Source organism: Eucalyptus grandis, chromosome 6 (genome assembly GCF_016545825.1).
Source record: "Eucalyptus grandis isolate ANBG69807.140 chromosome 6, ASM1654582v1, whole genome shotgun sequence".
NCBI classification, from domain to species: Eukaryota; Viridiplantae; Streptophyta; class Magnoliopsida; order Myrtales; family Myrtaceae; genus Eucalyptus; species Eucalyptus grandis.
The window spans coordinates 41,611,344-41,631,001 of record NC_052617.1 but is presented as its reverse complement, the minus strand read 5'-3'; the positions used below and the strand labels follow the sequence as shown (position 1 = coordinate 41,631,001).

Here is a 19,658-nt window from a genome sequence, read left to right as displayed (position 1 = left end):
AAGAAAGGAAAGGAAAGATATCACATGCGTTAAATACTCCGAGTAAGATTTGCATTGGGCCATTCGGAGATCAACACGTTGCAAATCCGAACCCCACTTTTCCGATCTTTCCTCTCCTCCTTCACAGGCCAGCCATGGTTGTTCTCTCTCTTCGCCCATCATTTTCATCTGTTCGATCGTCGGGGTTCCAACTTCCAATTCGCCGTCTCCATCTCGCAAATCATGGATTTCGGGAAGTGCTTCACAGATCGTAGAGAGTAGCGAAGGACTGGGACGAAGTGGATCGGGCTCAGGGACAGGAGCTTGAAGTTGTTGAACAAAGGCACTACGCCGCTCGCGTTGAGGCTATTCTCCGACGACGTGTTCTCGGAGACGAGCTCGTCGAGCTTCCTTCTCCGCGAGGAGATCTCCGACTCCTTGCATTCCACCTCGGTCTCCATCTTCTTCTCCGATGGCCATGCGGCGGTCGCCACCGCGTCGGCGTGCTCGTGAGTGGGTCGTCCATGGTGGGCGGTGATGCTGCAATCCACGAAGCGTTCGTCCATGGCCTCGACGCAAAAAGAAAAGGAAGAAAATAGTGGGGAGGAGAGAGAGAATAACGAAGGGGAGAAGTGGGTAACCGATGAGAGAGAAAAGATCTGAAAAAGTTGATATTTTCTCGAAAGGTCGCGATTGCACCTAAACACCTCTGTCTGTCTGCCCTGCCCTGTCAGAATGGCGTGAGCTCCCACGTACACTAGGGGTCTTGGCAGAGCAGATATGACCCAGATTCTTCCGTGACGTGTGACGTGCATGGGGTTGCGCGACCCACGTGAGTAAGTTCAGCGCACATCAACTGCTTCTGCGACTCTTTATATGGGGGAGAAAATGGGCGCCCATTTCGGTGACCATTATGCAGTAGTTTCTCAGTAACATTTTGTTTCGGTTCTTGTATTGGACACTTTTATTATTGATAAATAGCTTATTATCGATATTGTTTTAGAGGAGTTATTTGAAATTTAATTTAAACCAAAAGCCACGAGCTATGTGGCAAAAACGACAAAAGAACTTGATAACACAGCATGATTCATGATTCATATCCGAACAGCAAGCACATCATCCCCACACGCAATTTTCAAGTGAAGGGAAAGTTAAACTCAAGTCCAACCGGTTGGCCACCAGCCCAAAGCAAAGAGCAACGGCAATGGCCGACACCATCGTCCTGTACCCGTCGCCGGGGATCGGACACCTCATCTCCATGGTCGAGCTCGGCAAGCTCATCCTGAGCCGGAACGGCCATCAGTTCGCCATCACCGTCCTCCTCACCACCGCCTCCGCCGACTCCCCGAGCATCACCTCCTACATCGGCTCCATCTCTCGCTCCCACCCTTCCATCTCCTTCCGCCGCTTCCCTCTCGTCTCCGTCGACCCTGCCGGCCTGCGCCGCAGCCGTGCCGCCGTGGCTTTTGAATATATCCGCAAGAACTCCGCCCACGTCCTCCAGTCCCTACGGGACATCTCTGCTGCCGCCACTGTGAGGGCGTTCATCATCGACCTCTTCTGCACCACCGCGCTCCCCATAGCGAGGGAGCTGAACTTCCCCACGTACTACTTCTACACTTCTGGCGCGTCGGCGCTTGCCGCGTTCCTTTATTTCCCGAGAATTTTCGCGCGCTCGACTAAGAGCTTCAAGGACCAGCACGGGGTCATCCTGGAGTTCCCGGGCCTCCCATCCTTGAAGGCCACGGAGATGCCAGAGCCAACACTCGATCAGGACGACCCGGCTTACGGCGAGATGTGCTATTTCTGTGACCAGCTAAGCAAGGCGGATGGGATTCTGGTGAACACATTTGAAGAGCTCGAGCCAAAGACAGTGGAGCTCATCGCCAGCGGCGCGTGCATGCCAAACGCGCCGACTCCGCCGGTGTACTGCATCGGGCCCCTGATTGCAGACGAGTCCTCGCGTGCCGGCGACAGCGCTGTCGGCGGCGGGCAGCAGGATTGCCTGTCTTGGCTGGACAAGCAGCCGAGGAAGAGCGTGGTCTTTCTGTGCTTCGGAAGCCAGGGAAGGTTCTCGGCTGAGCAGACCAAGGAAGTGGCGGCCGGGCTGGAAAAGAGCGGTCATCGGTTCCTGTGGGTGGTGAAGAACCCGCCCGGCCATGAGCAGGGCGGCGGCAACGGCGACGTGGATTTGGAGACGCTCATGCCGGAGGGATTCCTGGAGAGGACAAAGGAGAGGGGGATGGTGGTGAGGTCATGGGCGCCGCAAGTAGCGGTGCTTCAGAAGGAGGCGGTGGGAGGGTTCGTGACGCACTGCGGGTGGAACTCAGTGCTGGAGGCGGTGGCGGCGGGGGTGGCGCTGGTGGCGTGGCCGCTGTACGCGGAGCAGCACATGAACAGGAACTTCCTGGTGCAGGAGATGGGGATGGCGATCGGCGTGGAGCAGCGAGACGGCGACGGGTTCGTGAGGGGGGACGAGGTGGAGAGGGCGGTGAGGGAGCTGATGGAGTCGGAGCGCGGGAGAGAGCTGAGGGAGAAGAGCTGGGCGATGAGGGAGAAGGCGGCGGAGGCGCTGGGAGACTCCGGATCTTCTACAAAGGCGCTGGCCAAGTTGGCCGAGATGTGGAGCCGCCGCCCCCTCATGAGGCCGACAAGCTCTTGGATGCAACCCCCCGCCGTGTCAGCTCCCTGTTCTTTTTTATGTGTGATTTATCTTATGTTGTTAGTACTCATTTATATCACGGGATATTTTAAGGGATTTGTTAAGACAACAATCTTTGAATTAACGTAAGAATAACTGATGTGGGCCATATATTCTTGAATAACTAAGTTTCATAATAATTTATAATTTTTTATGACCTAATTTTTTTTTTTTTATTCTAACGTAGATTAAAATTAAAACTTACTACCTAATCATTTTTTATATTTTAATATCATATCGTTTTGTTCACGTCATTCAAAAGGTTGTTTCAAGAGATCTTTGATTCAAAAAGTACTGCTAGTGATAGGAGGACGGCGCAATCATAGTGGATTTTTCGAAGTTGTTTTTATTCAAAGAAATAGGTCCGGTCAAAAACTCTTTTAATTTCGCGCTAAAATCCAAGCTAGTGTCCTTATTTTTTCAAAAAGGGAATTTACTTCCCTCTCTTGAGTTGAATTTTAATACTGAATAGAGAGGAGGAATCATATTACAATGAGTTGCATGAAACAAAATGAATACAAATAGTTTCATATCAAGGATCACAATTTTTAATACAACCCAAAAACATGACTCGAATATGATACAAATGTATTGAGAAACTCAAACGTAAATTGAACACGACATAATATAATGTGGTTAACTTGAAATTGACATATTGGCAATCTCTCATAAAAAAAATTTGCAAGAAGAATTGTGTCTCATTGCATTAGAATAGTTTTTTTTTTTTTTTTTTTTGATCAGGGAACCTCATACACCGTTGCATTAGAATAGTTTGTAATGCAAGTATTATATAAAATGAATATTTGGTCATTAATAATCTTATGTTTCTTTTTCATCACTTTTAACTTGCTTTCACAAAACTTTTTCTATATATGGGAATCCCACTGATTGGATCGTGATTCTCAATGAAATTGGACGATGAAGTCGTTCAGTTTCCTTGGAAAAATATTAGGTCAAGGTTGCATTGTGCAAACAGCTATATATTTAATTTCGAAAATTTATGACTCACAACAAATTATTATTCTCATATTAACCTAAAGATTATTGTGCTAGCAAGGCCCTTTCTCTCTTTAAGAAATGATTGGGTGATAGTTTTTGAGAAATATTTATGTGACTGTGATTAATCTACTATGAGAATAATAATTTACTTTGGATCATGAAAAAACTAAGTAAAAAAAATTCTATTGTGAGAAAAATAGTTTATTCTAAATCACAAATAATTAGAAATCATTTGGGGTTCATTACTTCAAGAACTAATGGCTCACAACATGTTATTATTTTAATGGTAGCCTAAAGACTATTATGCTTGTAAAGCCCATAATCTTTAATCCACTATAAGAATAACAGTATAATCTGGACTAACAAAAACCAAATATTAAATAATAATTGTAAATTGTTGTGCATCCACTCCTTCAAGAATTTATAATCCATACACAACAAGTTATTATTCTCACATTAATCCAAAGATTATTATGCTAGCAAAGTAATTTTTATTTTCTAAACAAAAATGCTACAAAGGGAAAGAAATTTCATCTCAAAATGTCAAATCTTCCTCATCCCAAATTCCCATTCAAGCTCCAACTCGGGACAGATCCTCGTGATCCAACGTGTGCTTCACTTGTTTTTCCGATGGCAAGCGAGCTATCGAGACCATCCCGAGCACCCGGCGAAGTTCGCTTGGAGACGGCCAAACGCGCCGCCGCACTTTGGTAACGACGTAAACAGTGGCACGAGCATCCACGTATCAAGCTCGCTTGCTCGCTCGCTCGTCTTCTTCAGCAAGGCACCCTTTCTTTATCTGAAAGTAGTTTTTGCCAACCGAACCATTCGTGACGAATAGCTTCAATGTCGTTACGGCCCACGATCGAAGAGCCAAGATTGAGGGGACAGCGCGATCTGATGAAGTGCAGATCTTTCCATGGTCCCAAGAGTTTTAATATTTATGGGGTTCATATTAGGTTTCGTGTATAGTGATGTTTATGGTCTTTTCCTATCGATTGCCCGTGATGACGTAGAGAGTGACATAAACCAGTGGTGTGACGTTTATGAATTGGAATAGGACTGGCAAGAATTGTAGAATCCTCTCGTCTTTGTCACAGCTCTCATTGACTTCATGCCAAACCTTTTGTACCATGCTGACTCGTCGTCTTTGTTCAAGCCCATTGAGCAAAACTTGATCCGGATTAATGCGCTACGTTTGACCCGGATTAAGAAAATTCGAATCGGACTGCCGGATAAGTCAAAGTATCACAAGCGATTTCGCAGAATCATTTTGCACGTCGGAGCCGGAAACTTGGTTTCCTATTTGGAGCCGGAGTTTGCCCCGAGTTGGCAATGGGTTTTCAAATTTTGGCTACATATATGTTCTTCAAGTTGGGGTTTTGGTCTTCATGGACAGGCAGAGGGAGTTCTTCTCTAGGTACGTTCAACCACACTCAAAAATCGAAAAACCTTTTGCCTTGGTTGGTTTCGAGCGATTATTCCTTTGCAACGTCGAAAACAAATCTTGTATTGATAAAAATAATTCTCTTTTGAGATTATTTCATAAGCATGTTTCTTTTTCACGTTATGTATGGGATTATAGGGTATAATTGATGGGCGAAGAACATTGAAAATATTTGAGTGATTTCAATATGATTATAATCTCTATTATATCACTTAATTTACTGTAAAACTCTATGCAGTTCCCCTTTTGTTTTCCAACATATGTCTAGGCTCTTTTTTTACAAGAATGTGGAGGAGGCACCATGGTTTTTGCACCTAAAAGTCTACGTTCTGAGTGGAAGGGGATGTGCGACCACGTGAGTAAATTCAATGCACACGTGCTTTTGCACCTAAACACCTACACCCTGTCTGAAATGGCGTTAGCTGTCACGTATACTAGTGGGATCTGGTCTTGCTCGAACAAACAATTGTAACCTAGATTCTTCTGTGACGCATGACATGCACGGGGTTGCGCGACCCATCTGAGCAAGTTCAGTGCATATCAATTGCTTCTGCGGCTCTTTATATGGGCGCCCGTTTCGGTGACCATTATGTCTAGTTTTTCAATTTTTTGTTTCGGTTCTTGTATTGGACACTTTGTTATTGATAAATAGATTCTTGTCGACATAGTTTTAGAGGAGTCATTTGAAATTTAATTTAAACCAAAAGCCACGAGCTATGTGGCAAAAACGACATAAGAACTTGATCACACGGCATGATTCATGTCCGAACTGCGAGCACATCATCACCACCCGCAATTTTCCAAGTGAAGGGGAAGTTGTGTCCAACCGGTTGGCCAACAACCCAAAACCAAAGAGCAACAGCAATGGCGGACGCCATCGTCCTGTACCCGTCGCCGGGGATCGGCCACCTCATTTCCATGGTCGAGCTCGGCAAGCTCATCCTGAGCCGCCACGGCCACCATTTCCCCATCACCGTCCTCCTCACCACCGGCATCGCCGACTACCCAAGCATCACCTCCTACATCGGCTCCATCTCTCGCTCCCACCCTTCCATCTCCTTCCGCCGCTTCCCTCTCGTCTCCGTCGATCCGGCCAACCCGCCCCGGAGCGGTGCCGCCGTGGCTTTTGAATTCATCCGCAAGAACTCCGCCCACGTCCTCCAGTCCCTACGGGACATCTCTGCTGCCGCCACTGTGAGGGCATTCATCATCGACCTCTTCTGCACCTCCGCGCTCCCCATAGCGAGGAGCTGAACATCCCCACATACTACTTCTACACCTCTGGCGCGTCGGCGCTTGCCGCGTTCCTTTATTTCCCGAGAATTTTCGCGCGCTCGACGAAGAGCTTCAAGGACCAGCACGGGGTCATCCTGGAGTTCCCGGGCCTCCCATCCTTGAAGGCTATGGAGATGCCGGATCCGACTCTCGATCAGGACGACCCGGCCTACGGCGAGATGTGCTACTTCTGTGACCAGCTAAGCAAGGCGGATGGGATTCTGGTGAACACATTTGAAGAGCTCGAGCCAAAAGCAGTGGAGCTCATCGCCAGCGGCGCGTGCGTGCCAAACGCGCCTACTCTGCCGGTGTACTGCATCGGACCCCTGATTGCAGACGAGTCCTCGCGTGCCGGCGACACCGCTGTCGGCGGCGGGCAGCAGGATTGCCTGTGTTGGCTGGACAAGCAGCCGAGGAAGAGCGTGGTCTTTCTGTGCTTCGGAAGCCGGGGAAGGTTCTCGGCCGAGCAGACCAAGGAAGTGGCGGGCGGGCTGGAAAAGAGCGGTCATCGGTTCCTGTGGGTGGTGAAGAACCCGCCCGGCCATGTGCAGGGCGGCGGCGGCAACGGCGACGTGGATTTGGAGACGCTCCTGCCGGAGGGTTTCCAGGAGAGGACAAAGGAGAGGGGGATGGTGGTGAGGTCATGGGCGCCGCAAGTAGCGGTGCTTCAGAAGGAGGCGGTGGGAGGGTTCGTGACGCACTGCGGGTGGAACTCAGTGCTGGAGGCGGTGGCGGCGGGGTGGCGCTGGTGGCGTGGCCACTGTACGCGGAGCAGCACATGAACAGGAACTTCCTGGTGCAGGAGATGGGGATGGCGATCGGCGTGGAGCAGCGGGACGGCGACGGGTTCGTGAGGGGGACGAGGTGGAGAGGGCGGTGAGGGAGCTGATGGATTCGGAGCGCGGGAGAGAGCTGAGGGAGAAGAGCTGGGCGATGGGAGAGAAGGCGGCCGAGGCGCTGGGGGACTCCGGATCTTCTACGAAGGCGCTGGCCAAGTTGGCCCAGATATGGGGCCGCCGCCACTCGTGAGGCCGACGAGTTCTTGGATGCGCCCCCCGCCGTGTCAACTCACTATATATATATATATATTTTTACGCGTGATTTATCTTAATATTGTTAGTACTCATTTGTATCACGTTATATTTGAATTGCATTTTGTTTTGTTCACATGCCATCTGAATGTCATTTCAAGAGATATTTAATAAAGAAACGTGATAATTTTTTACAATGTATTCTAGGTAACAAAAAATCAAATTACAGGAAATTATAAATTATTGTGAGATGAATTTCTTGAAAAATTTATGACTCATGATAAGTTGTTATTCTCATAATACCCAAGAAATGTTATGTCGGCAAAGCCCATGAAGATATACTGAACAAAAACTCTTTTTAATTGCATGCTAAAATCCAAGCTATTCTCCTCTTTTCGAAAAGCTCTTTTCAGTTGGATTTTGAGACTAAATAGAAAAGAAAAATCAAATTACAATGAGTTTCATGAAGTAAAAATGAGTACAAACTGTTTCATTTTAGAATTACAATTTCTAATACGTCCTAAAGACACAATTTATTGAGAAATCTGAACCTATGTGGAGTATGAACAATGTGGTTGACTTGAAATTGACAGATCGGCAATTTCTCGCAAATTTTCAGTAAAAAGAACCGTATTTCGTCTCATTGGAACAGTTTATAATGCAAGTATTAAATCATATCAATATTTGGTCATTAATAATCTTATGTTTCTTTTTTGCCCTTCTAACTAACTTTTAGCAAAACTTCTTTATGTATGGGAAATTCGCCGATTGGGATTTTGATTTCCCAGTCGTCCGGTTTCCTTGAAGAAATATGGGGTCAAGATTGCACTGATGCTCTTGGCAGAGAAATAGTGTCGTCAGCTAAGCATTTCTCTTTTCCAAATAACAATGTTGCAAAAGAAAAGAAATTCCATCTCGAGATGTCGACTCTTCTTCCTCCCATTTTCCCATTCAAGCCCCAACACGGGACAGAACTTTGGGACGAAAGTCCTCGTGATCCAACGTGTGTATCATTCGTTTGTCTAAAAGTGGTTTTCCCGACCGACCATTCGTGACGATCAGCTCCAATTTTGTTACGGCCCACGATCGATGAACTACAGATCGAGGGGCAGCATATGGGTCGATAAGAGGACAGATTCCCTCTTTCTATGGTCCCAAGAGTATTAATATTTATGGGGTCCATACTGGGTTTCGCGTACAGCGATGTCCGTGGCCATTTCCTATCTATTGCCCATGATGACATAGAGAGCGACATAAACCAGTGGTGCGATATTTCTATATTGGAATAAGACTGGCAAGTACTGAAGAACCCTCTCCTGTTTTTGTCACAGCTCTCACTGTTCATACCAAACCTTCTCTACCATGCTGACTCGTTGTCTTTGTTCAAGCCCGTTAAGCAAAACCCAACCCGGATTAATGTGCTACGACCGACCTAGATTAAGAAAATTCGAATTGGATTTTATCGTCGCCAGCTAAGTCTGAGCATCGCAAGCGATTTTGCGGAATCATTTTGCACGTGAGAGTTGCCCCGAGTCGGCAAAGGATTTCCGAAATTTGGCAACATGCATGTTCTTCAATTGGGGTTTTGGTCTTCATGCGGTCGACAGGCAGAGGGAGTTCTTTGGGTTCGTTGAACTACACTAAAAAATCGAGCAGCCTTTTGCCTTGGTTGGTTTTGGGGGATTACTTCTCCATGATGCCAAAGACAAATTATAGGGTTTGTGCAAATGTTGTTTTCATCTAACTTACAATATATATCTAGGGTTTAGGGCTAAAACAATATAATAACGATTATGTCCTTTAGTATAAACCTAATTTATCAATACTTCTCCTCAAGTTGGTGAATGCAAACATGTCAACAACTTATTTTTAAAATTACAAAATAAATCACATGTGACTGGTTTCGTGAACAAGTCCACGAGTTGAGAGTGACTGGAAACATGAAGAGTACGCAAAGTGCCATCTTGAATTTTATCATGAACCAAGTGATAGTAAATCTCTGTGTTTGGTGCATTTGTGGAAGACAGGATTAGTGGCAATGTGGATGGCTGCTTTTATCACAAAAAAGATCAACGGCCGTAGTGTTGACATGGAGATCCAAGAGAAGTATGTGAAGCCATGTGATTTCACACGCGGCAAATGCCATAGCACGGTATGAGAAATAGGCAACAATGGTTTATTTCTTGGAACGCCATGAGATGGGACAAAAACTAAGAAACATGCAGTAGCCAAAAACAGATTGTCATGATGTAGACAAGATGCCCAATCATAATCCATATAACCATGAAGTTGGAGCGTAGAATCGGATGGGAAAAACAAACCAATGTCAGGATCATGCTTGAGATATCGCACAATGCGACGGGCAGCATTTCAATGGTCTTCACTAGGAGAGTGCATAAATTGACTAAGATGTTGCACTACAAAAAGTAAATCCAGACGAATTACTGTAAGATATAATAATCTACCAATAAATTGTCAATATGAACTTGGATCCTTAAGAGTTGGGGAGGAGTTTGAAAATTGTACATTGGGTTCCATCGAGGTATCAACAAGACGTCCTCCAAGAAGACCAACATCAAACAAAATATCAAGAGTGTATTTCTTTTACAACAAGAAAATCCTAGACTTGGAACGAGAAACTTAAATGCCCAAGAAGTATTTGAGAGTACCCAAGTCCTTAATGCGAAATTGGGTGTCAAGAAATTGCTTGAGAAGTTGAATCATACCTTCATCATCACCCGTGATAACCAAATCATCAACATAAACAAGGACAATGGTCAATACAAATTGCCTCGATGCTGTTTAAGGCCATAGAGTGATTTCTTAAGCCAATAGACTAAATTCTCCCATTTCGTATGAAAACCTCGGTAGAAACTTCATGTAAACCTCTTCATCGAGATCATCATGCGAAAAGCGTTATTCACATCTAATTGATACAGAGGCCAATGACGAATCGAAGTAAGAGCAAGTACAAACGGTTACCATTTTAGCAAGAGGGGGAGTATTGTGTCGGGTTTGTAAGGTGACGGGGTTCAAATGTAATGTGGTTGGTGGCACCAGTGTCATCAACCCAAGTATCAGAATTAAATGAATTCGTAGATAATCTGAGAACATTACCTGAGAGGTTGGCTTCGGATGTTTACCTTATGCGATAAGCACGCTAATTGCTTGTATTGATTATTTGTGAACGAACGAGGTGCCGCAATGGAAGTATGGCAAGACTTGTTGTTCGTGGGATAGGAGAAGGTAGATGGCTATCCACAGTGCTACTTGTGATTGGGAGGGAAGCCATGAAGTCGATAACACACATCTCGTGTATGTCTCAGGATGCCACAATGGACACATCTTTCCCGACTACGAGACGTATTCGTCCATTTAGCTAGGTTGGCAGACGGAGGGGGAGTGCCAAGAGAGCAGGGCTATCCATGGGATGAGGAACCCATGTATGGCCATGGAGCATGGCTACCATGAGTGCTAAGCAATTTGCTGATTTGGCCAGACAGTGGGTAGTCCAATTGGATATGGTGGTGCGACTCATCCTAAAGAACTAGTGCATATGCACGTGCAACACTAGGTAATGGATCCATTAGTAAAATTTGACTAGTAACATTAGCGTACCTTGGATTGAGACCCATGAGGAATTGAAACAAGCGCCGATTCTCTTATTGTTTAGTGATGATAGAATGAGCCGAACAAGAGCATTGTGGTAACGGATCCAAATTATTCAATTCATTCCAGCAGCTTCGCAAATTGTTGTAGTACTTGGTCATAACATCATCACGCTGAGTAAGGGTGCATATTGCTCGAGATGAAAAACCATAGGACCATTTGATGGCAAAAGACGTTTGTGGAGATTGGCTCAAACATCTGCAACTGACTCTGTGTAGAGAACTGTTAACACCAAATTTGGATGGATGGAATTAAGAATCCAAGAAAGAATCATATTGTTAACACAAATCCATGACGCATAGGGAGGATCGTCTACGGCTAGTTTTTTAATTTCTCTAGTAACAAACATCATCTTGTTCTTAGCAAAAGGAGCAATCTCCATGGCAAAGGACCAATTGTTGTAATTGTCACCCGTAAGGACCATGCCAACGAGATTAGATACAGGGTTATCAGAAGGACGCACAAAATAAGGGATGTTCGACCGCTCAAATGCGGTTACGTTGGCTGAAGAGGCTTGAGACTCAGTTGCCATGGTGACTTGCGCCCAAAAGATTAGCTGCTTTGCCTAATTCGAGGTCGGAAAACCTTCTCGAGCACAAAAAATTGATTGTTGGCAAGAGGGTCTTATCTGGGTCCAATGAAAACAACATGGGGAAGAGGCTCTTGAATTTGACGAGCTTGAATTTGAAGCATCCTCTCGAGCACAAAAATTGAAGGATCGAGGTTCAACTCTTGAATTTGACGAGCTTGGAGTATTCGTAGCTTGCTCGACGGTGTTCCTTACTAGAAACCTCTCGATCGCCTTGTCCTAGGGGTAGCACTTGCCGTAGTTAGAGCAGCAGACGAAGGGAATAGGCTTGCTCGATAAGCAAGTAGAAAAAGGGAAACACATCTGGTGACGGACGGTGAATGGTGGCAGCAGTCGTGCCAAAAAAGACGGCAACTTTGGACGTGAGAGATGGGCTTTGAGGATCACCGCTTTGATACCATGAAGAGTTTGGGCAAACATTGTTTTCATTGATGAAGTAATTTACAATATATATCTAGGGTTTAGGGCTGAAACAATACCATGGCAATTATGCCCTTTAGTATAAACCTAATTTACCAATACAAATCTTTTGTTGTATGGATAATTTTCTTTCAAGATTATTTTGTGAGCAAGTGCGGGGCTAAATAATGTGTCGGTATGATTGGGGGCAAAGAAACATTGAGAGTGTTATATCATTTGATTTATAGTGATATTTTGATTTACGATGAAATTATGTTGCTCTCCTTCCTTTTCCTACATATGTCTAGGCTCATTTTTCCTTCAAGATCATGAAGGAGACACCATGCTTTTTGTACCTAAAACTAAAAGTACACTAAATGGATGGGGATGTGCGACCGCAAGAGTAAATTCATTATCGATCATAGCTTATTATTGACATAGTTTTAGAGAACATATTAAGTCTTCAGAAGATATTAACAATTTTCCTTCAAGTCATTTATTCCTTTTATTTTGTGTTATAAATTAGGAGAAATTGACATACGTGAGAGGCTCTTTTAGGTCTTTTGCGGTGTGAAATTGCATTGGTCACATAATAAAATTATATCAAATTGTAAATCATTTTGAAATTCGGTGCTACTACATGAAATTGAAAATATAGGGAAAATTACCAAAATCCCAAATTTATTGCATTTATTTTAGTCATTCCAATTAATTTTGATATAAAAAAAAAAATGTGGATGTGGTGATCTAATCGGCACTAACCATCCTACCTAGCAAAATCATCGTTAATATAGATCATTTTTAAAAATGTTAACTTCTTATTTTTTTCTTCTCTTCTCTTTTCTTTTCCTCTTTTTTTTTTTTTTTTTTTTTAACTTTTGACTGGAGAGGTTGTTGGCCATAGGCGACACCCTCACCCAAATTAGGCAAGGGTTGCAACACCCTCTCTCGCCACAGGCAAAGGTGTCGAGCCTTTGTCCGGATCAAGATGAGGCCCTCACCCAAAGTAGGTGAGTGTTAGTTTGCATCCTCAATGGCTAAGAACTAGAAGAAAAAAAGAATAAAAAGTTAAAAAAAAATAATCTAAAAATTGCAAATTTTTTTTAAAACGTTGACCTTGCCACATAAAATTATCATAACAACCTTTTCAATTCAAAATTGGCCAAAAGGATTAGATAATTAGCAAATCCTCTAAAGGTTAATGATTAAATTGATATAATTGAAAGGTTTAGGATTAAATTGATACAAGTATAATAGGTTTAAGACTCTCTCTTTTTAAAAAAAAAATAATTTCCCTTGAAACCATTATACCAAAAACCTTTGTAATATTTGATACAGGAGCATTATAGATTTTAGCTTTTAGCTCTTATGTCCAAAGAAAGTCACACATTTATACATCATCAAAAACAAAGGAAAACTTTCTTCTTCTTAATTAGCTAATTCTTGTAAAGGGTTTTACTAGTGTAACAGTAAATAACAGTATGTTGCAAGACATAAATTCTTGAAAGAATAGACATCACATTAATTTATAATTGGGGTTTGTTAGCATAAAAATCTTTGAATCACTATGAGGGTAATAACATGTTGTGGGCCATAAATATTTGAAGAAGTGAATTTTAAAACAATTTATAATTATATATTATTTATTTTTCGGCAAAAAAAGGCCGTTAATAGTAAATTATGGACAATCAAATAAGTATTTCTCTTTATAATTATTATTTTTTTTTATCCAAAATATGCTATTCTTTTCGGAGTGAATTAAGAATAGTCACGTAAGCAATACTCTTATAGTAAATGAGGACCTTATCTTGCCCGAACTAATATTCTTATGGTAAATGAGGACCGAATCTTGCCCGACATCACTAATTACCTGGGTGTCCCCACGGCACATCTCCGTTACTTGGTCTGATCATTGCAAGTGAAGTTCAGTTCTTCCCAACCCGCTGGCCACAAGCACAAACCAGAGAGCGACGACAATGGAGGACACCATCGTCCTGTACACATACCCGGAGATCGGCCACCTCATCTCCACCGTCGAGCTCAGCAAGCGCATCCTCTGCCGCCCAGCCCACCGGTTCTCCATCACCGTCCTCCTCACCGTCGGCTTGATCGACTCCCCTACCCTCTCCTCCTACATCGACTCCATCTCTCGCTCCCATCCTTCCATCTCCTTCCGCCGCCTCCCTCCCGTCTCCGTTGACCCAGCCAACCCGCCTCGGAGCCACGTGGCCGTGGCTTTCGAGTTCATGCGCAAAAACTCCGCCAACGTCCTCCAGTCCTTACGAGACATCTCTGCTGCCGCCACCGTGAGAGCGTTTATCATCGACATCTTCTGCTCCTCCGCGCTGCCCATAGCGAGGGAGCTGAACATCCCCACGTACTACTTCTTCACCTCTGGTGCGTCGGCTCTTGCCGCGTTCCTCTATCTCCCGAGAATTTTTGAGCGCTCGACTAAGAGCTTCAAGGACCAGGATGGGGTCGTCCTGGAGTTCCCGGGCCTTCCATCCTTGAAGGCCACGGAGATGCCGGAGCCGACACTCGATCGGGACGACCCGGCCTACGGCGAGATGTTCTACTTCTGTGACCAGCTAAGCAAGGCGGATGGGATTCTGGTGAACACATTTGAAGAGCTCGAGCCAAAGGCAGTGGAGCTCATCGCCAGCGGCGCGTGCGTGCCAGACGCACCGACTCCACCGGTGTACTGTATCGGGCCCCTGATTGCAGACGAGTCCTCACGTGCCGGCGACAGCGCTGTCGGCGGCAGGCAGCAGGATTGCCTGTGTTGGCTGGACAAGCAGCCGAGGAAGAGCGTGGTCTTTCTGTGCTTCGGAAGCCGGGGAAGGTTCTCGGCCGAGCAGACCAAGGAAGTGGCGGGCGGGCTGGAAAAAGAGCGGTCATCGGTTCCTGTGGGTGGTGAAGAACCCGCCCGGCCATGACCAGGGTGGCGGCGACGGCGATGTTGATTTGGAGGCGCTCGTGCCGGAGGGTTTTCTGGAGAGAACAAAGGAGAGGGGGATGGTGGTGAGTTCATGGGCGCCGCAAGTAGCAGTGCTGAGGAAGGAGGCTGTGGGGGGTTCGTGACGCACTGCGGGTGGAACTCAGTGCTGGAGGCGGTGGCGGCGGGGTGGCGCTGGTGGCGTGGCCGCTGTACGCGGAGCAGCACATGAACAGGAACTTCCTGGTGCAGGAGATGGGGATGGCGATCGGCGTGGAGCAGCGGGACGGCGACGGGTTCGTGAGCGGGGACGAGGTGGAGAGAGCGGTGAGGGAGCTGATGGATTCGGAGCGCGGGCGAGAGCTGAGGGAGAAGAGCTGGGCGACGAGAGAGAAGGCCGCCGAGGCTCTGGGAGACTCCGGATCTTCCACGGAGGCTCTGGCCAAGTTGGCCGAGATATGGAGCGGCCTCCCGAAGCCGAGAAATCCTCATGCGCATCCGCAGGCCAGGATGCGGCGAGCTCAATAGAAGTGAGGGTGGATTTACGCGTCAGCGGCGTGGGTTCGAGCTAAATCTCTTTCTATATCGATGCGTGATTCATCTTACATTATCAATCCTCGTTTGTATCGAATAAGTTTTAAGTTGCGTGTGCCCGCTTTGGCCATGTATTGGCCAACCTAAGAATAACATGGTCAGAGCGGTTGATGTTTCGTTTACGTTCCTGCTTTCGTTCATGCGTCCTTGGAAGGGCAATTTAAGGAGGTGTTTCATTAAGTCTTGGGTTCCTGCATCGTGTGCTCGTTCTAAGCATTGTACACAGTTTGCCTTCACGCGGGTGACCATGAGAGATAAAGGTGGCATGTCCGTAAAAGAACTTGGAGTCATATATTGTTAAAATATATGTGTAAATTGTGTTAGAGAAATCTCATATCAGAAAATTGATGTGGTGTTGAATAGCTAATATGTTCTAATCGATTCGTAATTATTAACTTAAGTTTTTGAATGAATGTAGATCCAACTAGATATGTTAACAGACTGAAACTTGGGCTCTTTCTTAGTAATTTCTCCAAGTAAAGGTATCGGATTTCTACCGCACACTCTCAATAAATAGTATCAAAACCAATAATTGCCTAGTAGATGGGCGTTATGGTAGTGGCGGATTTCAGGTAGGTATCAAATAGCAATAGATAGCAATACTAGGTGAGTGTCGTGTCGTAACAACACGAGTCCGTAAGGAATGAAGTTGGACTAGAAATATACCTAAATTAAGGAGAGCAAACCTATTATTGGACTTGAAGTCGTAATAACACGAGCCCATAAGGATGAAGTTGGACCAGAAAGATACCTGAATTCTAAGGAGAGCAAATTTATTATCGGACTTGAATTCTCTTTTGACGATCTCCCCAAATAAAGGTATTGGTTGTACACTCTCAATATATATTGGCGGTCAATCGATTTTCTTTCGACATATATATGTTGTGAGATGTGTCGGCACAACGATAATTTGAGTAAATTGGGCCACTCTTATGCATCACAATAGCTGATAAATGTTTCATCGATATTGGGTTTGCTAGGTTAATGGTAACTTTAAGGGAGTATAAGAACTTGCAATTAAGTTCATCACAGGCTGACGCCACGGCACGACCGCAAACGTTCGCACAAAGACGGACGGGGTTCAACTATGTTCTCATCCCCGACATGCATTTTAATGTCGATGCAGGAGGCTTTAATAGCCTCTGATACAAGTAGATGCCACTATGACTGGCTGGCTGGGCTACGTTTACGTTTACCGTTCTTCAGCGAGCCGCATTCAAGGACACGCCTGGTCATGCGTCCTGTCCTGGCGCTGTGGATTTGCCAACGAAATATTGTCGGATCCCGACTCACTCGAGATTACGAGAAACTACAAACGGTAATGGGAACCCCTAATAAAAAAACACGCCAAATAGTGGATTCGAATTTTCAATCTCTTCCACTAACAATGCATGATCGAATAAAATATTATTTCAATTATAATTAACCCCAATAAAAAGTACACATGATAAGATATGTGGTATTAAAAATTACCGCATTATCAAAAGCATCATAATTAAATTTGGAACAAATTATCTTTTCAAAATAAATTTGTCAACATATCATTTCAATCTCCCTATATAACATTAAAAAAAAAAAAAAAAAAAAATTGGATGTTACATTTGTATGCAATGAAATTCGATCAGAATGCTTTAACAATTTTTCCATTTATATAATTTTGATCTTTTAGTTTGGAATTTTTTTTTTACAATCACAAGAATGAAACTCATGACTTGGCTCCCTCCCGTTTTGTTTGCCAGAACTCACATGCCATAATTCCCTAATACCAGCTCTAGCCATGTTAATTAAAATATAATTAAAGTATCAAAAATCATTCTTTGACATGAAAACTTTGCACAAACCGTGGCTTTAATGAAAAATTATGAGCCAAAGAATAAATCTATCCCAAATGAAAATATTGGAATAAATGTGGTAGTTATGATGCTCGACGAGCCTTACAATTGTTGATTCTTAAAGCCTGCCAAAGTAAAAGGAAAAAGAATGGTAAAAGCTAAAGGCACTTAAGTTTACTTATCTGATATTAATAAGATGGACGAAATCTTCAATTTACTCTTAAAGGATGGCCTAATAAGATGGACGAAATCTTTGTAAAGGATCCTAATCGATCATTGAACTCGACATTCTTTGTAAAGTTATCTTTATTTTTCACTATTTTGCAATTTATATTGCTGTGATTGGCTTTAGTTTTTTTTCATACCTTTAGATATCTTGTGATTTACTTTTCTTGTCCAACCAGCAACCTTGTCAATTTATATCGATCCATCCATATTCTTGAAATATATTTCACCGACACTTCAGGTCATGTCCCAATTCTAACATAATTTCTTTTTTTGTCCCGTAAAAAATCCCAACTTTAGGTCAAGTCTCAATTATGCTCTAAATTGTCTTTTTGTATCATAAAAGACCCTCAATTTTAGTTCCGGTACCAATTCTACCCTAAACAATTTTTTTTGTCTCGTAAAGAAAATGTCAACTTTAGGTCCAAGTTCAATTTCATCCCATAGTTTAGCTCATAAAATATCACCAATTTTACTTGAGTCCCAAATTTGCTTTCCATTAACCCTCCATCGAAATCACCCTTAGTGATTTTGCCTTTGTGATCTCTCATGCTTGAAAATGCTCCATCTCTTACGATTGGAAAGCTTGCACTCGAGATGCTCAAACAGCTCATGCTTGGGAGTTTTCAATCTCTCAGTTGTCAATAAGGAATTTTGGAGGGAAGGTTAATATGGGCAGATGTGTGACTTAAGTAAAATTTTGCAGTTTTTTTATAAGACTATAAAAATTTGGATAAAATTGGAACAAAATCTAAAGTTGAGGGATTTTTCATAGGACAAAAAAAAAAAAGTTTATGTATAATTGAAACATGACCTAAAATTGAGGGTTTTTATGAGCTCAAATGTAAATTGGGACAATAGTTAAAGTTGGAGGTTAATAGGGTATCAGGCCACCTAAAATTGCATTTTTGTTCAAGTGGTTATATGAATGTTTTATAGGCGTTGAAGCTTTAGTTTCAGTTCAATTTTTCTCAATGCCGGATCCAGCGGGAGGCTTTGGCCCATTACTATACAAAAGTGGTCTTAAAAAGCTGGGCTTGAAAGTGGGAAAACATTGCAAATTCAAAAAAAAGGTTTGGGCCCTTTAATGTCTGCGGGCCTACTTTCTTGATTCATGTCAACGCCTAATCGAGAACTCGCCATCGAAAACTCATCGCTCTGCATTTTCAGTACTTTGTTCTTTGCCTTAGGGCTATAAAAATTTGGTCTTTAGTTTCTACATTCTTAATCATGTCAGAAGAACGTGATGCTTTAAATTCATCTATTTGCTATGGTAGGAAAAACAGATTTTATATATTGCTAATCCGTTAACATTTATTAGCTTAGTGTTTTAATTCAACAGAGGTAATAAGAATAGGCGGAGCGAGGAGAGAAATCCAAGATTTGACTCAGGTATTCTTAAAATTAACAATTGAACCAATCGGACTGTTTCTCTGATCAAAACACGTTCAATGTGTCTGAACTATTCCATTTAAAACCTTGTAGTTTGATTCGGAGCTAAAAGTTTATACCAAGCATTTTAGAAATTAGGAATTGAGCCGACCAAATCGCTTCCTCGGTCTGAACCGAACTCGATGCTCGTTTCACTAGATAAAGTTGCATCGAAAGTCAATCCCACACATACAATAGGTAGAAAATTACTACGGCGACTGTGTTTTTTATTTTTCAAGTGGGCATGCCTACTTTATATTTTCTTGAGAAGAACATATTCAGTATAATACAATGTTTAGCGGGTCCACCAAATCTGATTGTCATTGGTTTGATCTTTGGCAATCATAGTTATCTGAACGGGGCCTTTGTAACATTATGATGAACCCGTTCACCCACCATGTCATTCCACAAAATTCTGATATGGAAGTTGACGTGATGGTGTTTTTGATATGCTTTTCAGGAAGGATCTAGCCATGATCGTGGTCTGTATGCTCGTTGTTTCGAGTTCTTGATTTAGTGAATTCAGATGCAACTGCTACATCTAGATATGAC

General features: G+C 43.6%; 2 protein-coding genes and 1 pseudogene across 2 annotated transcripts; all 3 read left to right on the top strand.

Moving 5' to 3' along the window:
• Positions 1-1,101: 1,101 nt before the first annotated feature.
• LOC120294741 (UDP-glycosyltransferase 88F5-like) lies at positions 1,102-2,782 on the top strand. The gene has a single exon (XM_039315213.1). It carries the CDS (start codon positions 1,184-1,186, stop codon positions 2,768-2,770), a length of 1,587 nt encoding a protein of 528 aa, XP_039171147.1. The 5' UTR covers positions 1,102-1,183; the 3' UTR covers positions 2,771-2,782.
• Positions 2,783-5,903: 3,121 nt separating this feature from the next.
• On the top strand, positions 5,904-7,580 carry LOC104449845 (UDP-glycosyltransferase 88F5). The gene is given in 4 exon segments (XM_010064128.3): positions 5,904-6,363; positions 6,366-7,130; positions 7,133-7,252; positions 7,255-7,580. Coding segments are annotated over 4 exon segments (1,434 nt in total). The 5' UTR covers positions 5,904-5,990; the 3' UTR covers positions 7,431-7,580.
• Positions 7,581-13,980: 6,400 nt separating this feature from the next.
• Positions 13,981-15,740, top strand: LOC120294785 (annotated as a pseudogene).
• Positions 15,741-19,658: the final 3,918 nt, after the last annotated feature.

Excerpts from the sequence above, each read along its gene's own strand:
- LOC120294741 (XM_039315213.1), top strand. The coding sequence starts at position 1,184 with ATGGCCGACACCATCGTCCTGTACCCGTCGCCGGGGATCGGACACCTC.